Below are 20792 nucleotides of genomic sequence, written 5' to 3'. Positions count from 1 at the left end.
TAAAAAAGAAAAAATGTTTTTTTAGTGTTTAACCAACTACAGGTTTACAAAAGGTAAATGTCTTGTTGATATTTCTAAAAAGCTTCAACGTGTATGGTGAAATCTAGATATTGCAAGTGTGGCATACAGAGCCATCAGTAGGTTAAAATATCCACCCCATAATCAAAAACATGTTAAATCTGATATAAATGTACCACTGTTTATGTTCAAATTGTGATTGATTTATTTTCTAATAAGTACAGGTGATTTTGTTATTTCGAAATGAGTTATTGAACAGAAGTCACTGTCGACCCCTGACCAGCAGAGGGCGCGTTCGCCACACTGTGTGTTCTCGGTCATTCAGAGAATGAGGACACGTATAAACTGTGAAGCTGATATACGTGTGTGGCGAACTCTGATTCTAATATCAACATTTTTGGCTCTTTGCAGAAGAAAAATAAAGCGGAATTTCAAATTAAATGTGTAGTGGAGACAGCTTCATTCTGTACCACGCTACATATTTTGGTAGCAGAGGATGGTTGGTTCAGCCCAGGGCCTAATCGCATAGAAAGAAAGCCGGACCAATCAAAGCAGCATCATGGAGGAAGCAAGGGACGAGGTGAGCAGGAGATTGCTGACGCTGGGGGAGAAGGAGCTCATTCACCTATGTGAACATCTAAAGTGTAACGCACCTGTTGGGGGTTTTGCCAGCAAAACAAGACGCACCCTAATCAGGTTGGTGGAGAAGACATTAGATGAAATTGAAGAGGGTGAAGAGTCCACTGATTCATATCAGAAGTATCTCCAGCAATTACTGTCCGATCTTTCCTCTCTGAATCCAACACTGGAAGAAACTGAGGCTGAGACCGTAGTTCAGGAGAAAGGGGAGCTAGAGGAGTTGAAAATGCAGTACCAGAAATTACAGCAACAGATGGAAGAGGAAATTGGGGCGTTGGAGGAAAAAATGAAGCAGAGGATGCAAGCAGCAGGAGGACACACTGCATCGGTCCCCATTACTACAAAGGATGTAGACACAAAGTCTGCCATCACCACACCAACCAGGCTGCCTGAGGTCACGCTGAGGCGGGAGTTTCGGATAATGGGACAGATCGGTGAAGCGGGCCAGAAAGAAAAATTGTCCTACACCAGCCTCATAAACCAGATCGAGTCGGCACTACAGAAAGGACATGGAGAAGCAGAGATTATTGAAGCAGTCACACGTGCTGTGAGCCCAGGTCTTCATCTGCGGGAAATGTTGGAAATAAAGCGAGGACTGACATTACCCACCCTCAAAACCATACTTAAGGGGCATTACAAAGTGGATTCTTCCTCTGACCTGCTGCATCGTCTGATGAACATGACACAAGACCCAAGGGAGTCAGCACAGAATTTCTTATTCAGAGCAATAGAACTGAAAGAGAAGCTAATGAGAAAATTCAGCGATGATGATGCAAGCGAAGAAGGTGAGCAGTTCAGTCCTCAACTAATTCAAAGAAAATTTCTCCGCTCTATAGAGACTGGTCTTTACAGTGATGCAGTTAAGTTTCAACTCAAACCATATCTCAGCAACCGTACTGTCACAGATGAGGTGTTAATTGAACGGATCAATGAGGCAACAAACTTAGAACAAGAGAGACAACAAAAATTGAGGAAGACAGTTGTGAGCAAGTCCCCAAAAATCAGTGAAGTGCAGGCAGAAGTGCATCCATCAGAAACCTCAGAGACAGCAGTAGATAGTGTTACTCGTGAACAAGGGGGAAGAAGTAAGAAAAGTCAAGGACCCAAAACGGAGGTAGACTCATTAGAAGCGCTAAAGGCTGAGGTGCTAGAAATTAAGAAGTTGGTGTTACAGACAGTGGAGGCTACACAAGTTAGACTAACAGAGAGACCATTCACACCCGGCCGTACTCGGCTCAGAGGTTGTAGGGCATGTCAGGAAGCTCAGATGGGGGACGCCTGCAGACATTGCTTTAGGTGTGGGCAAGAGGGGCATCTGTCTAGAGGATGTCGACGGCCTAAGGAGCAGCAGGGAAACGAGAGGGGGCTGCCGAGCCGAGACCCCCGGTAGCCCATGAATCATCACGTCTCACCATACCGCAACCTGCCCTCCCCTATGCACCACCTCAAATCTCGTCAGTTAACTATCTTCCACCACGACGCAAGGAAAGACTCATCAAGTTAATTGCAAAGAGACACACTGTCCATTGCACATTAGATACAGTTCCAGTGGTAGCATTATGGGACTCAGGTGCTCAGGCAACCATCATTAATGACGAATGGAGAAAGCAACATTTACCACACAGCACAGTGCGACCTCTCAGTGAGCTGTTGGGCTCAGATATTGTATTGGGAGTGGCCGCCAACCAGACTGAGATCCCCTTCATGGGCTGGGTGGAAGCAGAATTTAGGCTAGGTAAGGACTCCACCCTGACCAAACCACTTCTAGTACCAATTCTAGTGTCAAGTGACCCCCATGTAGCAGTAGAGCCTATAATTGGCTATAATGTGATAGAGGAAATAACAGGGGAGAAGAATCAGACAACACAGACAGAGACCACTCATACTGTGAGTCAAGCTTTTCAAATAACGGTCAAGACGGCACAAGCAGTGCTACAGCTTATCCATGCCCCGTCATATGAAGAAGATATAGGAATTGTGCACACAGGAAATAGAACACTCACTTTAGGCGCTGAACAGGTCACCACAGTGTATGTTATCATCAATACTGGGGCTCAATATCATGGCCAAGACCTGCTGCTAGTTCCAAACGAAGATCAGACATTACCAGAGGGTGTAATGATAGAGGAGGGTCTAGTCAGTGCCCCGTGGAAAAGGTCAGGTTATGTACCAGTTCCCATTGCTAATACAAACAAACACAGTGTAACTCTGACCCAGCGCACCATTTTGGGTCATCTACAGACAGTGAAGACTGCCTATGCTGCCAGTATTGAGCAAATCAATAAAGGGGAGAAAGTAAAGCCAACATCACCAACAGCATCAGCACCAGGCAGTGACAATTCCCAGAACTCAAAACCGGCCTGGTGGGACCCTCCCGTCGACCTCAGTCACCTAAATGAGGAGCAAAGTAGGATCGCCAAACAGCTGCTGAGAGAGGAGTGTCATGCATTTGCATATGACGATGATGACATTGGCTCAATCCCCTCACTGAAACTCCACATCACACTGCATGACACGACCCCAGTAAGAAAAACTTACATGTCGGTTCCGAAGCCACTACACCAGGAGGTAAAAGAATATATCCAAGACTTATTGAATCGAGGTTGGATTACTCCTTCACGCTCTCCGTATGCCTCACCAGTCGTGTGTGTGCGGAAAAAGGATGGAACATTAAGACTTTGTTGTGATTACAGGGAGCTGAACAAAAAGTCAGTCCCTGATCGCCACCCTATACCCCGAATACAAGACATGCTTGATTCCCTCACTGGCAGCTCCTGGTTCTCTGTACTAGACCAGGGGAAGGCCTACCATCAGGGGTTCTTGGATGAGGAAAGCCAGCCCCTGACAGCTTTCATAACTCCCTGGGGCCTGTACCAGTGGATCCGAATCCCGTTCGGGTTAAGTGCAGCACCTGCAGAATTCCAGAGAAACATGGAAGACTGTTTGCGTGGCTTGAGAGATGTAATGTGTCAACCCTATCTTGATGACAATCTGGTCCATAGCTCAAGTTTTGAGGACCACATTGAGCACCTGAGAACTGTATTACGGAGATACCAGGAGCATGGGGTGAAGCTCAGTCCCCGTAAGTGTGAAGTGTTAAAGCGGAAGGTGAGATTTTTGGGGCGACTAGTATCTGGACAGGGGTACACTATGGACCCCTCTGAGGTTGCCCCAGTCCAAGCCCTAAAGGAGAAAGCACCCAAAACAGTGGGAGAACTGCGAAAAATGATGGGATTCCTTTCATACTACCGAACATACATCCCAAACTTCTCCAGAATAGCCCAGCCGCTCTACCAGCTGCTATCAACATCAGATCAAGAGAGTGGCAAGGTCAGGCCCAAAACCAGGAAGAAAGGTAACCTCCCACCTAACACTCCGATACAGTGGACAGTTAACCACCAAAACATATTGAACTCTCTCATAGATAAGCTGATAGAGCCTCCTCTGCTGGGTTACCCAGAGTTGACCCAACCATTCATCCTCCACACAGACGCCTCCCAGGAAGGATTAGGGGCTGTGTTATACCAGAGACAGAATGGCAAGATGGTAGTAATAGGCTATGGTTCCAGGACTCTAACCCCGCCTGAAAAGAACTACCACATGCACTCAGGGAAATTGGAGTTTTTGGCTCTAAAATGGGCAATATGTGAACGATTTCGTGATTACCTTTATCATGCCCCACACTTCGTAGTTTATACAGACAACAATCCATTAACTTACATTCTCTCAACAGCTAAGCTTAATGCGACAGGTCATAGGTGGGTGGGTGAGCTGTCTGAGTTTGACTTTTCGATAAAGTATAGGCCAGGAAAGAGTAACGCAGATGCGGATGGCCTATCCCGCATGCCATTAGACATAGATACGTTCATGACACAGTGTACAGAGGAGGTTGGTCAGGAAGTGTTCAGTGCAGCAGTGCAGGGACTCTGTGTGCAGGGAGACACTCCCCCAGTCTGGGTAGCTACCGTCCCAATAGAAGCACTAGATTTAGTAGGAGATCCGAGTGCACAGCCCCAGACTAGGTCTCTGACACCAGAACAGATTCGAGACAGTCAGGAAAAAGACCCTGTCCTAGGCCCAGTCCTGCGTTACAAGAGAAACAATCAGCACCCGCCCAGGAGAGTTCTTAAAGCAGAACCAGCGGATGTCAGAGTATTAATGAGACAGTGGGCAAAGTTGTATGTAAATGAGGATGGAATTCTCTTTAGGAGAGTGGGAGATAAACATCAGCTTCTTCTACCAAAAGAACATCATCAAGTGGTATTTAATGAGCTTCACAGAGAAATGGGGCATCTTGGAGTTGAGAGAACTGTAAACCTGATCCAAGATCGGTTCTACTGGGCTCGGATGTACTCCGACATAGAACACTTTGTCACCCAAGAGTGTGAGTGTCTCAAGGCAAAGCAACCTCACAAAACAACCAGGGCCCCCATGACAACCATTGTCACAACACGGCCAGGGGAGATGATATGCATTGACTTTCTGCACTTGGAGACATGCAAACAGGGGTTCGAGTACATTCTTATTGTGATAGATCATTTCACTGGTTTTGCCCAAGCCTATGCCACGAAAAATAAGTCTGCCAGAACTGTGGTCGACAAACTTTTCAATGATTTTGCCTTGCGTGTTGGATTTCCAGAGAGGATTCATCACGACATGGGAAGAGAGTTTAACAACCAATTAATGGATCAACTACAGAGGAGCTGTGATGTGCGTGGGTCCCATACAACATGTTACCATCCTCAAGGTAATGGGAAATGTGAGAGATTTAACAGGACTATCTTATCTATGCTTCGCACCCTCACAAGTGAACAAAAGGCAGACTGGAAAAGCTCATTGCCAAAACTGGTGCATGCCTACAACTGCACCCGCAGTGGGGTCACTGGGTTTTCCCCCTACTACCTACTGTATGGAAGGTCACCCCGTTTGCCAGTAGACCTGCTTTTCAATCTACAGCCAAGAGAAGCAAAAGAGACATATGCTGAGTATGTACAGAACTGGCAAAAACGGATGCAACAAGCCTACGAGATCGCATCTAAAACAGCAGCTCGGGAAGCTCTACGAGGCAAGAAAGGTTATGACAAAAGAGCATATGGAGCCGATTTGCAACAGGGTGGACGAGTGCTTGTACGTAACCTGTCAGAGAGGGGTGGCCCTGGGAAACTGCGGGCTTACTGGGAACCGAAAGTGCATGTGGTGGTGAGAAGGAGGAGCAGTGACAGCCCAGTGTATGAAGTGGAGCCAGAGGGAGGAGGTAAGAGACGTGTGTTGCATCGAAACCTCCTACTCCCATGTGACAGTCTGCCCCTGGAAAAACCAGAACCAGGCCCTGCTAAACGACAAGAGAGGATACCAACATGGACAAAAAGAAGGAAACAGCAAATCCCCGAACCAGAGGAGGATTCGGACAGTGATGAAATTGAGCTGGTGTGTCGTTTCCAAGACGACCAGGAAGTAAGAAGGCAGAGAACTGTGGACTTGGATCCAGAGGCGGAGCCATTTACACCATCACACACCCTGCAAAATCGAGTGCCAGATCTGGAAGATGGAACGATGGCTCAGGAGGACGCAGAGACTGACAACAGAGGCATCGCAGCTGACGGAGGCAAGGTGAACGACACTACAGAGGCCAGGGAAAGTCTGCAAGAGTCGTCAGAGGAGGATGATCCTGACCCTCCACCAGTGAAAAGCTACCCGCAGCGACATCGGCACCGTCCCCAGATTCTGACCTACAATGCCTTGGGTGAGCCAACGTGGGTGAAAGCCGGTGCGGAGAGCCTGCCAGTCGTGAGTATGACTCCAGCCTGCAAACCACCAACCATGTGGCGTCCATGGACATCTCTGGATACTGAGGTAATGGGTTGAACTCACACAACCATGAATCTAGCTGCAAGAAAACTGACTCAAAAGGTAAAAGGACAATGGTGAAATTGGATGGAGTGAAGAGACGCTTCCAGGAGAATGTATTGAAGTAGTACTGTACAGATAGAGACGGGTAACAGACTAAAAGAACTGAGGCCGATATGAGTTCTGTTACATGAGAGTGTTGATCCAAAGAGGATCTAAAGTACAGTAGCTGATGTTTACTGGTATTAGGGCTAAATTGTCCAGATACTTTGATGAATGAGTACTAATTGTATGTCATGTCAATGGCGACACAAAAAAAAAAAAAATTACATCATAAGTAATACCATGTTATCAGTAAGAAACTTCAATAGGTGGCATGGTACATTTTGGGTATCAGAAATGTCTGTGGACATTTGTTATTGGGGAGGAGAGTGTGGCATACAGAGCCATCAGTAGGTTAAAATATCCACCCCATAATCAAAAACATGTTAAATCTGATATAAATGTACCACTGTTTATGTTCAAATTGTGATTGATTTATTTTCTAATAAGTACAGGTGATTTTGTTATTTCGAAATGAGTTATTGAACAGAAGTCACTGTCGACCCCTGACCAGCAGAGGGCGCGTTCGCCACACTGTGTGTTCTCGGTCATTCAGAGAATGAGGACACGTATAAACAGTGAAGCTGATATACGTGTGTGGCGAACTCTGATTCTAATATCAACATTTTTGGCTCTTTGCAGAAGAAAAATAAAGCGGAATTTCAAATTAAATGTGTAGTGGAGACAGCTTCATTCTGTACCACGCTACACAAGCAGAATGAATATTGTGATCATGCTTCAGTGTAACATCAAATCCCACCGTTTTAATGGTAATTTAATTCTGCTGCATAATTTTCTGAATAAAAAAAGATAAGGACTCCTTTCATTTTTCTACAAGGTTTATTTTACATATGCTTTTTTTTTTCAAATAAAGACCTATTTCATGACACTTGGAAGGAAAACAAATGCAGAATTTGGCATTTAAAATAATTTGTCTGAAAATATATATAAAAAAAAAACACCAGTAAACAACTGAACAAATGCATTGTCTCAGTTTGCATGCAGTGTTAAGAGTTTTTGACAAACTTTTTTTTTTTATCCCAACTAAACGACAAACAAAAATGCTACTTTTTCAGTCAAATTGCACCTTTTTGGGGAACATATTGCACATATCTAATGATGCCCAAATAAAACGTAACAGTGAAAGAGAACAGAAAACAATTGATTCTGGGGAAACATGAATGCCGCACAGCGACTGGGTGACACCATCTGTGGGATGGTCACAGTAAATTAACCAGGAAGAGTTGGTTTCAGCTTGTTACTAGGACCGGAACTCCTGAAATATCTGAAAGGGAGAAATGAACAGTTTCTAATCTGAAATTTTGGCTCTTATGCAGATTTTCAGATTGTCTGACTTCATACCCTTTTAACCCTCAAATACCTTGAGAAAAGCCCTCAAGCTATCCCTCCTTAATCATAAGATGGAAATGCCACACAGAATAACTGTACAGTTTTTTTTTTGATTAGGATGTGGGAACAAACAGAAAACCCAAGAAGAATACATTCGTAGATTTCCATCCGTAGGTCCGAGTTGCTAGAGGAGGACGCTCTTTCAGGAGCAGACGGAGACGATCTCTTCATAGCTGCACAACAGTTGATGCCCCTGAAAACGTGTCTCCAGAGTGCTGCAGTCTTTGTTTTCAGGGCTTTGGAAGGACGCAGAAAATGGGACATGAAATACATTCAGCTGCAGGTCAGTCAGTATAGTTCTGGTTTCTGCAGGAAGGCTGCATCTGGGAGAAAAAAAAACAAAACAAAAAAACTTCCAGGACACAGCGGCACTCCGTCGCTCATCTTAACTCCTGTAAATGGCTTAGACTCCAGTGCACTGCTTCTGCAATTAGTTTTATACCTCTTTATATATATATATATATACTGTATATATTTATATATCTTTACATTTGCAACAGTTGTTTGCATGACGAGATGCTTTTGAAGAAAAGGAAATTGATTAGTCTCCATGTACAGTCGGGCTTGGTGACAGTCACTGATACTGTGATCTCTGGAGGCCACAGATGATAGTCTAAGGACGGGACAACGTTCTCTCTCTTTAAAAAATATATATACAACTCTATGTCATCGTTAGTGACGGAAGTATTTGGTGATTGATCGACTAAAGCTTGAAAGTGAAGCCAATGTGTTATCTTCTTTCCTTGGTGATTCTTTGCTGCAGGCACTGAGCCCCACCGTGCAAAAAAAAACAAAACCCAAACCCCTTTGACCTCACATATTCATTCTCCACCTCCAATGTGTTCCTCCATCCAAGCGATGGAAACGCAACAGCATCCGTGCTACACAGAGGCAGGTTTTACCCAGAGTGCATCTTTCCGGGGCCTCCGGCTGACACAGTGACAGTGGAGCGACGTCCAACGAGAAGCTGAGGAGCGGTTGGATCTGTCCGAACACCCACACTTTATAGCCTCTAAACCTGCAATGATGGGAAATGTTTTTTTTTCTCTCTCGTGTTTTAAAGAACAAAATCTGTAGTTGTGCGTGGCTGTAGTTGTTTACAAAGTTGTTTACAAAGTTTTTTGTAACCACAAATATGATTATTTTATTGCCATTTTATGTGGCAGATCAACACTGAAAACTGGAACATCTATGGCACAACGACAAACCTACCAAAAGATGCAAGGCTTGGAAAGAGGAGCATTAATCCAAGAAAGTAGGCAAAATTGGCATGGTAACACTGGAAGAGCGGCGGATGTTCACAGCTCAGGTGGGAAAATGTATTGATGGGGCAACTATTAATTAACCGCAATACTGGTAGAAAAGGCTTGGATAAGACTAGACCTTTAGCTTCACATGCTAAACTGCTGTAAAGCTCAGTATGCAGATCTCCCTATAAAAAAAAAAAACCTTCCTCCTATAAAAACATGGTGGAAGCTGTACAACCTTTTCTTAAGCAGGACAAGGAAGCATGTAAGGGAATGTTAGGAGGTTCACTTTCCTTCCTGTTCAAAATTATGCTCTAAATTAAATCCCCTTGAATTTGTATTTTCAAGAAGCTGTTACTTAGGAAGAGAACTGCCTGATAAGGTAAGTGATCTGATTAAATACAAAATAGAATCTCAGAGGAGGAAAAAAATTATGGAAATCAATAAATTTTATCAGATGTGAGAAAAGAAATATGGATATTTATTTGCAATAGTTAAGTTGATGAAAACAGCTAATTGTGGCGTTTGATTGGACGTTCTGGATTTATTCAGCAGCTCCCACTTTAATCGATACACATCAAAGTTATTATTTATATCATGCTGTTTTCAGATGCTTAAATAAAATTTTTAGATTTTTTTCATAAAACATCTGCAGATTAAAATCTTTGCTTGTTTATTAAAGCTGACTGCCATATCAGTTAATTAAAAGTCATTTTTAGATTAGCTACAATTGTTTTTCCTTGTGTGGCTGTCAGGACAGACTCTGCTCAGAGCTTCTACGGACACTGAAACACATCTGCTTGCAAACAGACGGCGGGTGGATGCATAGGTTCGACTGGAGGAATGCTACCCCACCTGGACCGGCCCGGCACAGTTTTGTGGTTCTTTTAGAGGCGCGAATGGTCGGAGGGAGATAAAGGAGGAACAGGCTGTGAGGTGGTGTTTAAAAAAAAAAAGAAGGAAAATCTGCGTTAGGTGGGAGTCTGTGAGGCCTCCTAAGAGATGATCTCAAGGATGTAGAAGACCAGTTCCATAACCACGGGGCCCTCGCTCAGCTGACAAGCCCCACTGTGGATGACGGGGATCAGAGCGCTGTCCAGGTCGCTCAGGTACTGAGGCAGGAGAGGCTGGCCGTTGCTTCCTGCCAGGTAACCCACCTGTACAGAGACATGCTAGGTTAGAGGACAGGATTCTGGAACACATATTCAGCATTTATTTTTGTTTTTTCCCCAAATCCACTTTCCACTTTCACCAGCTTTATGTTGCCAAAAGGATCAACATATAGGAAGTTTCAGTAAAGTCAACTTCAGACATTTAATTTTGTGATGGTAGATAGTCAGTAGTTAATTGACCCTCTAGTAAAATGACATGGGAGACAGGTGCATCAGTAACTCCAGCTACTGGGATTAGTTTTTGTAAATAAAAAAAAAAAAAGGATTAAAGTGAGACAAATGAACTCTGGTGAAAAGATGGAATTGAATAAATTTTTATGTGTGAGGTTTTGCCTCAGTGGTAAAAAAAAAATATTTACATTTAGACCTCAATGCACTTTAAGTGGAACAAATAAATTGTTCTATCTTTGGAGATAAAGGAAGGAGCAGTTTTATTAATAAATAGTAACTAATACTCTAGCTCAGAAGAGATGATCGTTTAAAGAGATGTTGTATTGCTGATGTTAGACTGAGTAATTAGCAGCAATTAGAAACACTTTCATTTAGCTAATACAGACATCCCCAAGGCCTTATGTGCTTAGCTTCTGCTCAGGTTGTTAGTCATTATAGCCCTTTTGTATATTTAAAATAACAGTGGCTGTACAATACTTGTGCATGTGCACAAAGACTAAACTTGCAAGTAGCTTAGTATGGTTGAGCTTTTAACAGCTGCCAGTGAAGTGTGGAAATAATAAAGGAAAGGCTAAAATCCAGAGATGCAAATGTCCTAATTAATACTCATGCTAGCAAATAGCAAAGCTATTCTTTGTCGCTTGTCTACAAAAGATATTAGAAGTCGACTGATTGATCAGTGGCTGTGGATAGGTTTATTTATTAAATATTGATTGGTCTCTGACCACGCCAAGCTGTCGCTTTATAATGAGGCGTTGCAGAACGGTTTAGTTCTTCATAGTCACTATCTGGTTTTCTGGTAGTTCAGCAGTGCTGCCAGCAGATGGCGCCAAATCTGTTTATGTCTGCTCATTGTGCCTGGTGCTGGAATTCTATTTAGGATCAAACTGGTCAATCAAAAGAATGTCAGGGTGGATGCTTGGTGTGTATCACCTTGTTTTATCAGCATCAAATAGGTTTTGGACTTCTTGTAGATACATATAATGTGACTATGCACTTAAAAAAAGAAAAAAGATGCACCCCCCCTCTCCATCTATGGACGTGACCTTCCTACCTGGTCAGAGTCCAGAGTGACCCTCAGCCCTAGCTTGGCCATGCCGTCCTCCTTCAGCAGCTTCAGGTGTGGACACAGAGCTATGCAGAAAGCTCGCGCCACGTTCTCCGCCAGCCGGCTGTGGTCGGCTGGATCACTCAGCCCGTTGGGTTGGTCTTCACTCTGAAGGAAGAACACCTGAGTGGATAGAAAACACTTTTTATCACCAAGTAGAAACCATTTGCAGCTCCAAGATACAGAGTCGAAGGCCTTTATTTTCCTCTCAGTCAGACGAACAAGCAGAGACAGAACGTTGCTGCAGGTTTAATGTCTCCATTGTGCTGTCTATAAATTAGATTATCCTTTAACTCGTTTGTTCTGTAACAAGCCAGATGTTTGATTCCATTTTTTTCGTCTACAGCATGCATGCTCCCTGCTGATGTGTAAGATCCGAGTTCAGTTTAGCCTTCATTTATAGCCTCCAGCCTCTAGGGATGAAGGTTAAATCGACTGAACATTTGGTCCTAGGAGATCTGCCTGCTGGCCTGATTTTGCTTAATTTGCAGTATTCTGTGAGTGTGCGCTGGGCTGCACCTCGGTCCAGCGGATGACTTTGCCGTTAGCTTTGAATTCTGAGCCGTGGAAGATTTTCACGCTGGCGATGGACTCCATAGATCTCCCATCGATCGGGCTGATGACCCTGAGAGGGAAAAATAAAAATCATATTGGAGTTTATTTTACAAACGCAGCATAAAGCAAAGGACTGATCTACAGGAAGAAGAAGAAAGTGGAATTCAGCAAATTAAATGGATCAGATGTGGGAGACAATTGATCTCCAGAGTGCCATTGAACAAGACACGAATGAAACAGACTGGTTGACGTTTCAGCTGTTTGAAGACGTCATTTGCACAAAATGCAGCATGGCTCCATTTGTTTGCAGGATAAATTTGAGCTCTAGAAAAAAGATCTACTTTGTTTGGATGTGATTGTCAAAGCGCATCGCTCCTCTGTGCTCAGACTTTCTTAGAGAATGACTTGACAGCCTGTGACTAAAATGCCTTTCCTCCCACCCTCACCCTTCTGGTGTCTCTGTCTCACCCCTTGTTGAAGTTATGGTCGTCTTCTGTCCACTGGATGTGGACCACCTCCGGGTTCTCCTCCTGGTCAGCTTTGCCACAGGTGATGGTGAAGTCTTTCATGTCCCTCAGGGCTTGCCGTAAAGAATCCATGGTCTCTGCTGTGATCTGAATCATCACACCATCTTAAGCAAAACAGAAACAAAGCATCTTTTATACTTAATGTGTAAAGAAACCGTCTGGATGCTCCGAAGAAGCAATGCTTTTACAGCTCAGGATTAAACAAAATGTGTGGTTTATCTTTCCTCTGGGAGTTTATTCGATGGATAAAACCAAATGAAGAGAAAAAATATATATTAGCAGCAGAATTCATGTGAAATATATAAACCATCATTTAGGCTTCATTTTTAACACCTTAACAGCTAGAACAGCATTTTCTTGTTTCTTTGTTTCCCTTGTGAACCAGCCTTTAGATCAGGGGTCTGCAACCTTTCCAAAATAAAGAGCCACTTTACCTTGATCCAGCTAAATTAAAGTCGTTTTAAGCTGCCAATGTTACATGTCCTTCTAATAAACTGATATATTTCTGTTGAATATCTGCTGTAGGAAATCTGTTACCGTTTTATTAAAGAAACAAACTATTCAGCTGTACCCATAACACCAAGTTGATCGTATTTGTGTTTTTGAGAGAGACCTCTATATCATCAGTGGGATGTTTTTGTTCTGAAAACAACTGATACATGCAGAAACAATCAATCGATCATAAACTGTACAGAAATGTGTAATGTATCATAAATTACACAAATAACTGATCTAATTTAGATTATACTAAATATTATTTTTTTTATTTATCAGAATGTTTTATGGTACCTCTATTTAAAAAAAGAAAATTTCTGTCAGTCAGGGTTTCCTTTTAAATAACAATATATATGGATCTAAAAACATTTTTTCTTCTTTAAATTGGCATTATGGAGTTTTCTAATGATACTTCATCGTGTTGCCAAACACAGAACTGCAGCGCTCTTCTGCTCGTTCACATTGCTTGCGCTCATACTTGAAAGGGTTTCAGTTGAGCTGGAAGCCGATCGCCTCTGCTGTGATATTTTACCAGAAGAAGATGAATATATTATCAACTAGAATGAAGAGACGAAAGATTAGAAAAAGCAGGGGAGGGTCCAGACTCTGATGCTCTCCGATATGGGAGTTATATTCCTGAACAAGGAAGTTGTAATTTATAACATATCCTACTACTTCTGAGTATCCACAAAATGCATCTTGAACATAACACTCTTGTTTGCTGGGTCAGAACCATTTAACACGGATGCGCTTAGAGTCACTTCTGTTGTACAGCAAGGGAAAGTCCAACCTGAAGTCAATTCAGGGAAATAGGCGACAGATTATAGCTGCATCCTTGCTGAACTACTGAGGTGTCAGTCTGATCATAAAACCATTTTTAAGTCATAAAATAAATAAAATAAAAAATAACATTTTTAAGATTTTTTAAGAAAAACTTAGTTTCTCTATAGATTCATAATTAAAATAACCTGATAAAGCATCTAAGAAAAGGATTTTTTACTAAGCTACATAAAAATTGTTTTATAATTTCCCGCCACCATTAAGAGCAAAATTAGAGGCTCCAAAAGCCACTTGCAGCTCCTGAGCATCAGGTTGCAGACCCCTGCTTTAGAGGACAACAGACCGTTGAGGACAACCTAATGATGGTATGTAGCATACATCTTAGAGACGACACCACTCTCTGATCTTTATAAATGACTAGTTTTTCTTTCCTCTCTATCAGTTTCTGTACATATGTGCTTTTTTAATGACTCCCAATCAATAAAAAAAAGAAGAAAACCACACAAAAAGGAAGCGTCTGAAAGTTGTGGTTGGGATTACTGCTAAACACTGGAATATGATGTGGCTGTACTTCCTACAGATGGATCCCTCTTAAATAAACTAAGCTATAAGAATCTGCATGACATTTAAACAAGACTAATTTTATAACTCTATCAAGACAACAGTTAGAGAGGTGTCTCAATGCACGAGCCTGTGTGGATTGTTTGACATCTTCCTTTCAGCCAATAATGTTTTTTCCTATCCACATTTCTCACCTTCAACAATGCTGGTCTTGGCCAAGAAGCCTGACGAAGCTTTTAAAGCGCCGCTGAAAACAAAGAAGCAGGCTCCAGTAACTGAGGAGAGGGAAAGAAGAAGAGAAAAAGGTTTAGACTCAAAAAACAAGTATTGAGGTGTTACTTGTTGTCAAGCAGCTAAAGGGAAAAAAAAACAGCAGTAAGTAAAAGGATTTTTTTTTTTCTTCTATGTTGACGTTGAGCTTTTCTAAACAAGGACATCAAAAACATACAGAGAGGAAAGCTTAAGGATCGCTATCGTATGACCGGCTGTGTTCCTGTCTGCACCTTTCCGTGGCTGGTGATGGATGCTGATGGCCTGCGTCTGGTAGTTCCCATCATCGTTCTGGACGCACACCAAATGGGAGTCGGCCCGGTCGTTGAAGCACGCCCCCATGGCCAGCACATGCTCGTTGGACTTATTCATGGCCTTCATCAGCTGCAAGGACACATCATTTACAGTGTGACTAATTGAGCAGCTTTTTGTGTGTGTATGCTATGGGGGAAAAAAAGAAAGGGCTTCAAAGTGGCTTTCTGGTTAAGCCTAATTGCAGTGGGCTCCAGGGAGCACATGCCTGTTTGAATGGGAAGGCACATTGAATACAGATTGCAGAAAAGGTTTCAGACGGCGCTGGATATCAGTAGCTTGGAACAATCCTGCTTCTCTCCTAAATTCGACTCTGTGCCATTTAGAAATAAAACTGAAAATCTGGAGCGCTTTAACCACTTGCTGTGTTAAACGCTCGCCTGCAAGCTATGGAGTGACGGTTGGCTCTTCGCATTGCCGCCTTCCCATCTGTCAGCGCGTTCAGCAGCCAAGCTCCACAGCCGGCACCACTCTCTCAGCTCGTCTCCTTTTCCTGCTCCGACATTCACTCACGCCATGCAGACAAACGTATTGGGCTGCATACCTCCTCCACGCTCCGCTGCAGGGATATACCGCAGCATCACTTAAAGTTTGTATGCCCAAGAAGATTGAAAAGCTGAAGTTTTTATTCTGACAAACTGGGGGGCGGGGGAAATAAAGCTCCAAACACAAACAGCTTTTAGGGAGAAAAATACTTTCTAACATATAGATTATCACCAACACTGTGTTTTGATTTATCATGCTAGACTGTGACCAACTAAGATACAAACTACTTTATACAAACCATGTATCACCAATTTTAAGTTTTTCAACCTATCGATTTACTCTGATAACACAGAAGGACCATTCATTTATTTTTATAGCCATAACACCAGTAACTATTGAAAGCATGAAACGTCTATTATAACTGGGCTTTAAATGTTTTGCAAAGCAGGTTGGTGATTTTAAAAAGCACTACTGCGTTTGCTTTGACTCCCATCAGGAGGTCAGAGATTGTGATGATGTCACACCATGAGAGCTTTCTAGTGGTGATTTGTTTTAAAGTGATGCCTCTATGTGGGTAACACGTATGGAGAATAAAGTGATCTAGTTCAGCACTGCAACCTGGCTAATTCTCTACATAGGATAGTTTCCTTTATAATAAAAAAAAAAAAAAAAAAAAAAAACGTGGTTCAGTGTTGTTGAGCAGGGCGATTACCAATTAAATTGATGGATTTTTCTGTTTAACAAGATATACAATTTTGTTGCCATTTTCCCCCACAGATAATGTGCTGGATATGTGACATTAAGGTGATTTCCAACTACATTGATAACGAGTGGCGCCTCACATTTCATCCTACAGACCACCAAGATTACTTCAAGCCAGACAGCTGCAAATATAGCCAATAGATTGACTGAAGGCATTAACAAATTTGGCCTGACCAGCAAACACCCTGTAGTTGTTACAGACAACACTGCAAATATGGTTTGTGCAGCGGAGATAATGCAGCTCATGCATGTCTGCTGTGTCACGTCTGCTTGCTCGAGTGAGGCTTCACTTTTTCACTTTTCACAAACAAGTTTACACTTTTGAGACAGTTTTGTTCACATCTCAAGTTTAAACTGTTTCATTTACGAGTTTGCACTTTGTGTTTAATGTGACAGGAAAAAATTACATGAGTATTTTGAAACACAGTTGAACCACTTTTATTATTGTAAAAACAGATCGAATCGAAATAATCGATTTAGAACTGTATGAATCAAAATCGAATCGATTCAGGACTTTGGTGAAAATACCCAGCCCTGTAATCCTTCTACACCAAACCAAGCTTCTGCCGCCCTGGCATCCTCTTCCACAACAACCTTGTCCCCACTTTCCTCCTCTAAGTAAAAAATGTATGACGGAGGAGACTCATCCACGACCTCCGACACAAAACTCTCCTGCTCTTGCATGTTTCTGTCCATAGCGCTCCTTGACAGTGTCATTTCTAAGTCACCAATTTAGTGCTACTTGGTCCCAATGTAATTTCCCATTGGGAACCTACTAGCACTAAGTTGCTAACTGGTTAGCAAGATGCTTCCGAGACACCGGCCACAACCAACCTTGTTTGTAAACCTTCCACCACAATAATCCCGCCCCCTTGATAATTGACCAATCACACTTTATTGACTGGTGTAAAATTGCGCACCACTCGGGAGAATTCATAAGTGCAACAGTTGGTGTAGCCATTTCCTTACGACTTTAAAAATATAATTAAAACTTTGGATCCATATAATATAAACTCCCAGCTGGAAGTATTTTACAAAACACAAATGTCCTAAAGATGTGAGAAAAATAATGCACCATTTTGGAATATAGACCATTTTCACTGTTTTTTAGTGACTGTCTTATAAAAGATCTTAATCAAGTACAGATTATAAAATCCATGCTTTTTTTAAATTATTGAACTGTGAACTATGTGTATTGTGAAATGTTTCTGTTTAGGAATATAAAAAACTCTTTATTTCTGGGAATCTGCACTATTTTACAGCAGGGGTTGACATGACTTTTTCTGCTACATAAATGCTCTAAAAATACATTACCTTTGCCATTTATGATCATTTTAAACTTTAAATTTAAGGATTTTGCATCTTCAAACATTTCAAATCATAAATGTTTAACATGTTTTATACTGCAATATATAAACTGTTACCATGACAGGATTCGATTTATACTGTGATATGGATTTTAAGTCATACTACTTGCCCTAGGTTCAAAGCATACGACCATGGGTTTTTGGTATCTTTAGAGGTTATTAAGTGAGGAAATGTTAAAGTGCATAAAAAAGTAAAATCAAGCCACAGTAGTTCAAGACAAACTTTTATCCCGATCCTGCCTAGGCTTTTGCTCTGAAATTTCATCCTTTGGATTTTGATGAGGTGATCTAAGCCGTAGCCACAAGTTACTGAAGAATTATGTTTTTGAGGCAGTTTTATATAAATTAAAACAACAAAATAAACAGGTAATCAATGGTCTCATCCTTTTTTTACAAAGTTCTTTTTTTATTTTTTTTATTTAGCCTTTGAAATTATTTTCTGTGATTGGTTAAATGAATGTTTGAATATCATCTTTGTTCTATCTAGATGTTTAAAAGACCATTAAAACACACATAAAGCTAATTTAATCACCTAAGGCACAACCAATAAACAAACCTGATGGCTAAAACGTTCAATTCCAGCGCTAACAGACTAGTTCTGTTATTTTGTGGACAACTTCAAATGGGAAAATGCTTCAGGTGGTCCATCAGACAGTTTTAGAAAAGCCAAATGATGGGATATAGAAGAAAGTATGGTAATGTTTTTCTCTCCTCTTTTTTCTTACCCCCCCTCTCCTACTCGGGAAGCTTTACAGAGGAGCCTGCTGCTGTGTTAATAAGACACCCTTTATCCTCAGAGTAAAAGATGCCAGCTCGTTTTGTAACTGAGGTAACATGTCTGACTGTGAGCAGAGACCTTCTGTTCCTCCGCTTTGCTTCATGCTGCAACATCTTATTAAAAATGAATCACAGAGTCTAGTCAACTATAAAAACTGGGTCATTTTTTTTTTCCTGCCGTCTGAAAATAAACTGGAATGATGTAGTAACCAAACGCTTGTGTAGAAAAGGAACATGGGCATCATCATTTTTGCTCTCAAGCATAAATTCGTGGAGGACTAGAGATGCGAGAAATAATCTCTTTTCTATTATTATTATATCCAATTGACAAAACATTTTCTATTATGTTGTAGCATAAAAAGTAGCTGGATGTATTGGTGCAAAGAAGTGTTCAGTGTGAATCTGTTCCACTCTGGGAGGAAACTAGCAGAGCTGTTACCAAGTCGATAAAAACAAAAAAAAAAACAACAAAAAAAACAACAACATGTATTTAAATAATGGGTGCCTAAAAGACAGCAGCATAAAAAAAAGCCTTAAAAAATGGATCAGCCCCTTCACGGATGTTTTAATACTCAACTTTTCTGGTGATGTGTCAGAAAAAGAAGACTAGAGTAAAAAAAAAAAAAAAAACTGCAGTAAAAGGCTGCCAAAACATCCGCGTCCTATATGAAAAAGAAACTGCATCAAAATGCAACAGTAGCTGCGTTTGTGCGCAAAATTGATGATATTTCCCCCGATTTTAAAAAAGCAAACATTCCCTTATGTGATAACTCTTAAAACAACATGGCAACAGACAATGTAAACACATGTTTTATACCTATTTTAGCAATGGCTCTAGTGCTCAATGTCACAAGCTAAATGTCAAAAAGTCTCCTTATGAATCTAAATATGTTGTGCCATCATTATCAAACAACTTCAGCTTTTTCCAGCTGCAGATCACATGACTCTTGTGTTGATTAAAAAGGCCAATACAGTTTTGCGAAATATAAAGAATTTCGATACAACCGAAAAACTGAAACAAAAAAAACTAAAACTTTATTGAAAAATTTTATAGTGTTTCCACTTTGCTAATTTATTTTTAGAATTGCATTTTGAGCAATTTGATGGTTAATGGAAACACAGTTAATGATTCTACTAGGCTAATGTCCAGACTTCGACTTGGCCACTATAACAGTTTGTTTCTCTGAGCCATACCGAATGGGCTTGGATTTATCTATAAATGAAAGCAAAGCATCAGGGTCCCAAGAAGACAAGAAGCAGTCCAAAATGTTCCCCTCTCCCCAGATAAGTACCCTGGTTCCTGGAGAGCAAACCTTTGGAGAGCCTCACCTCGTTGTAGCGGTTGCTGGGGATCTTGATGCTCGTCTTCCGCACCTCCATGTCCACAACCAGACCTTTAACCACTGGCAGAGTGTACTGGTAGTTACGGAAGTCCTGCAAAAACAAACGGACAGATTATTTAATTTGAGTAGCTGACGCCACTGTCACACCTTGACGACTTAGACCAGCGAAGGCCTGACATATGAAAAATCTGGCAAAAACGGTAGCAAGTGTTGGATAAATTATGGGTAGGTTTTGCATAAGTTATGAGCACGCTGGCACATGTAAACATATGGCGAGTGTGTAGCATGTTCAAAATTTCTCGACGAATGCCAGCGTATGCCATTGATGCTCTCCTGAGAGCGTATCCAGAGCAGTGATGCCCCTGAAGGGAGCAAATTTAACTGGTGCTTTGTATTCCCCATGAACTGATGCTTGGGCATCAGTTCATGGGGAATGCCGTGCGTTATGCATAAGTTAGGCTGTTATTGGACGTAAGTTCTGGACTTGTCTGAAATAGAAAAAAATACGTATAAAGTTTAGCATGTGTCAGCGTTTTAAGAGATTCTGGGACTTCGGGCATATGCTGTGTAAATCGGCAAGGTGTGACAGGGCCCTTAGTGTGAACACGTAGGCTATCTTTAAAGGAATAGTACACCCAAAACAGGATTGGCCTTCATTTTCTACTCACCCCCATGCTGAACAACACTCTGGAGTACTTTTTTGATATCTCAAATGCATCTGGAGATCTGGGAGGCTTCTTGCTGTCTGCTGACATTCAAATAATGGAGGTCTATGGTGCCCGAGACAGAAAGGTCCATAAAAGTCCACAAAAACGTGTCAATATTCCTCCATGCTGCTCGTCC

General features: G+C 41.7%; 2 protein-coding genes across 4 annotated transcripts in view; one reads left to right on the top strand and one right to left on the bottom strand.

The window, feature by feature from the left end:
• The first annotated feature begins 272 nt into the window (after nucleotides 1–272).
• Nucleotides 273–1767, top strand: LOC119787870. Its single transcript, XM_038291916.1, has 2 exons — nucleotides 273–1610; nucleotides 1699–1767. Exons 1-2 carry the CDS (start codon nucleotides 578–580, stop codon nucleotides 1710–1712), a joined length of 1047 nt encoding a protein of 348 aa, XP_038147844.1. The 5' UTR covers nucleotides 273–577; the 3' UTR covers nucleotides 1713–1767.
• An 8136-nt stretch (nucleotides 1768–9903) lies between these two features.
• Nucleotides 9904–20792, bottom strand: part of zfyve9a (zinc finger, FYVE domain containing 9a) — a 36453-nt gene continuing 25564 nt past the window's right edge. For all 3 annotated transcript variants that reach the window (XM_038291939.1, XM_038291941.1, XM_038291940.1), the window contains exons 13-19: nucleotides 19936–20040; nucleotides 15136–15286; nucleotides 14827–14907; nucleotides 12738–12900; nucleotides 12234–12339; nucleotides 11661–11837; nucleotides 9904–10420 (exon numbers count right to left, since the gene is read on the bottom strand). In XM_038291939.1, coding sequence (XP_038147867.1) covers nucleotides 10259–10420; nucleotides 11661–11837; nucleotides 12234–12339; nucleotides 12738–12900; nucleotides 14827–14907; nucleotides 15136–15286; nucleotides 19936–20040 — 945 coding nt within the window. In that variant the 3' untranslated portion in view covers nucleotides 9904–10258. The remainder of the gene's footprint in view (nucleotides 10421–11660; nucleotides 11838–12233; nucleotides 12340–12737; nucleotides 12901–14826; nucleotides 14908–15135; nucleotides 15287–19935; nucleotides 20041–20792) is intronic.

Source organism: Cyprinodon tularosa, unplaced genomic scaffold (assembly GCF_016077235.1).
Source record: "Cyprinodon tularosa strain WSP-4 unplaced genomic scaffold, ASM1607723v1 ctg304, whole genome shotgun sequence".
Taxonomy (NCBI): Eukaryota; Metazoa; Chordata; class Actinopteri; order Cyprinodontiformes; family Cyprinodontidae; genus Cyprinodon; species Cyprinodon tularosa.
The sequence above is the reverse complement of the archived record's forward strand: the minus strand, read 5'-3'. Positions and strand labels throughout refer to the sequence as shown.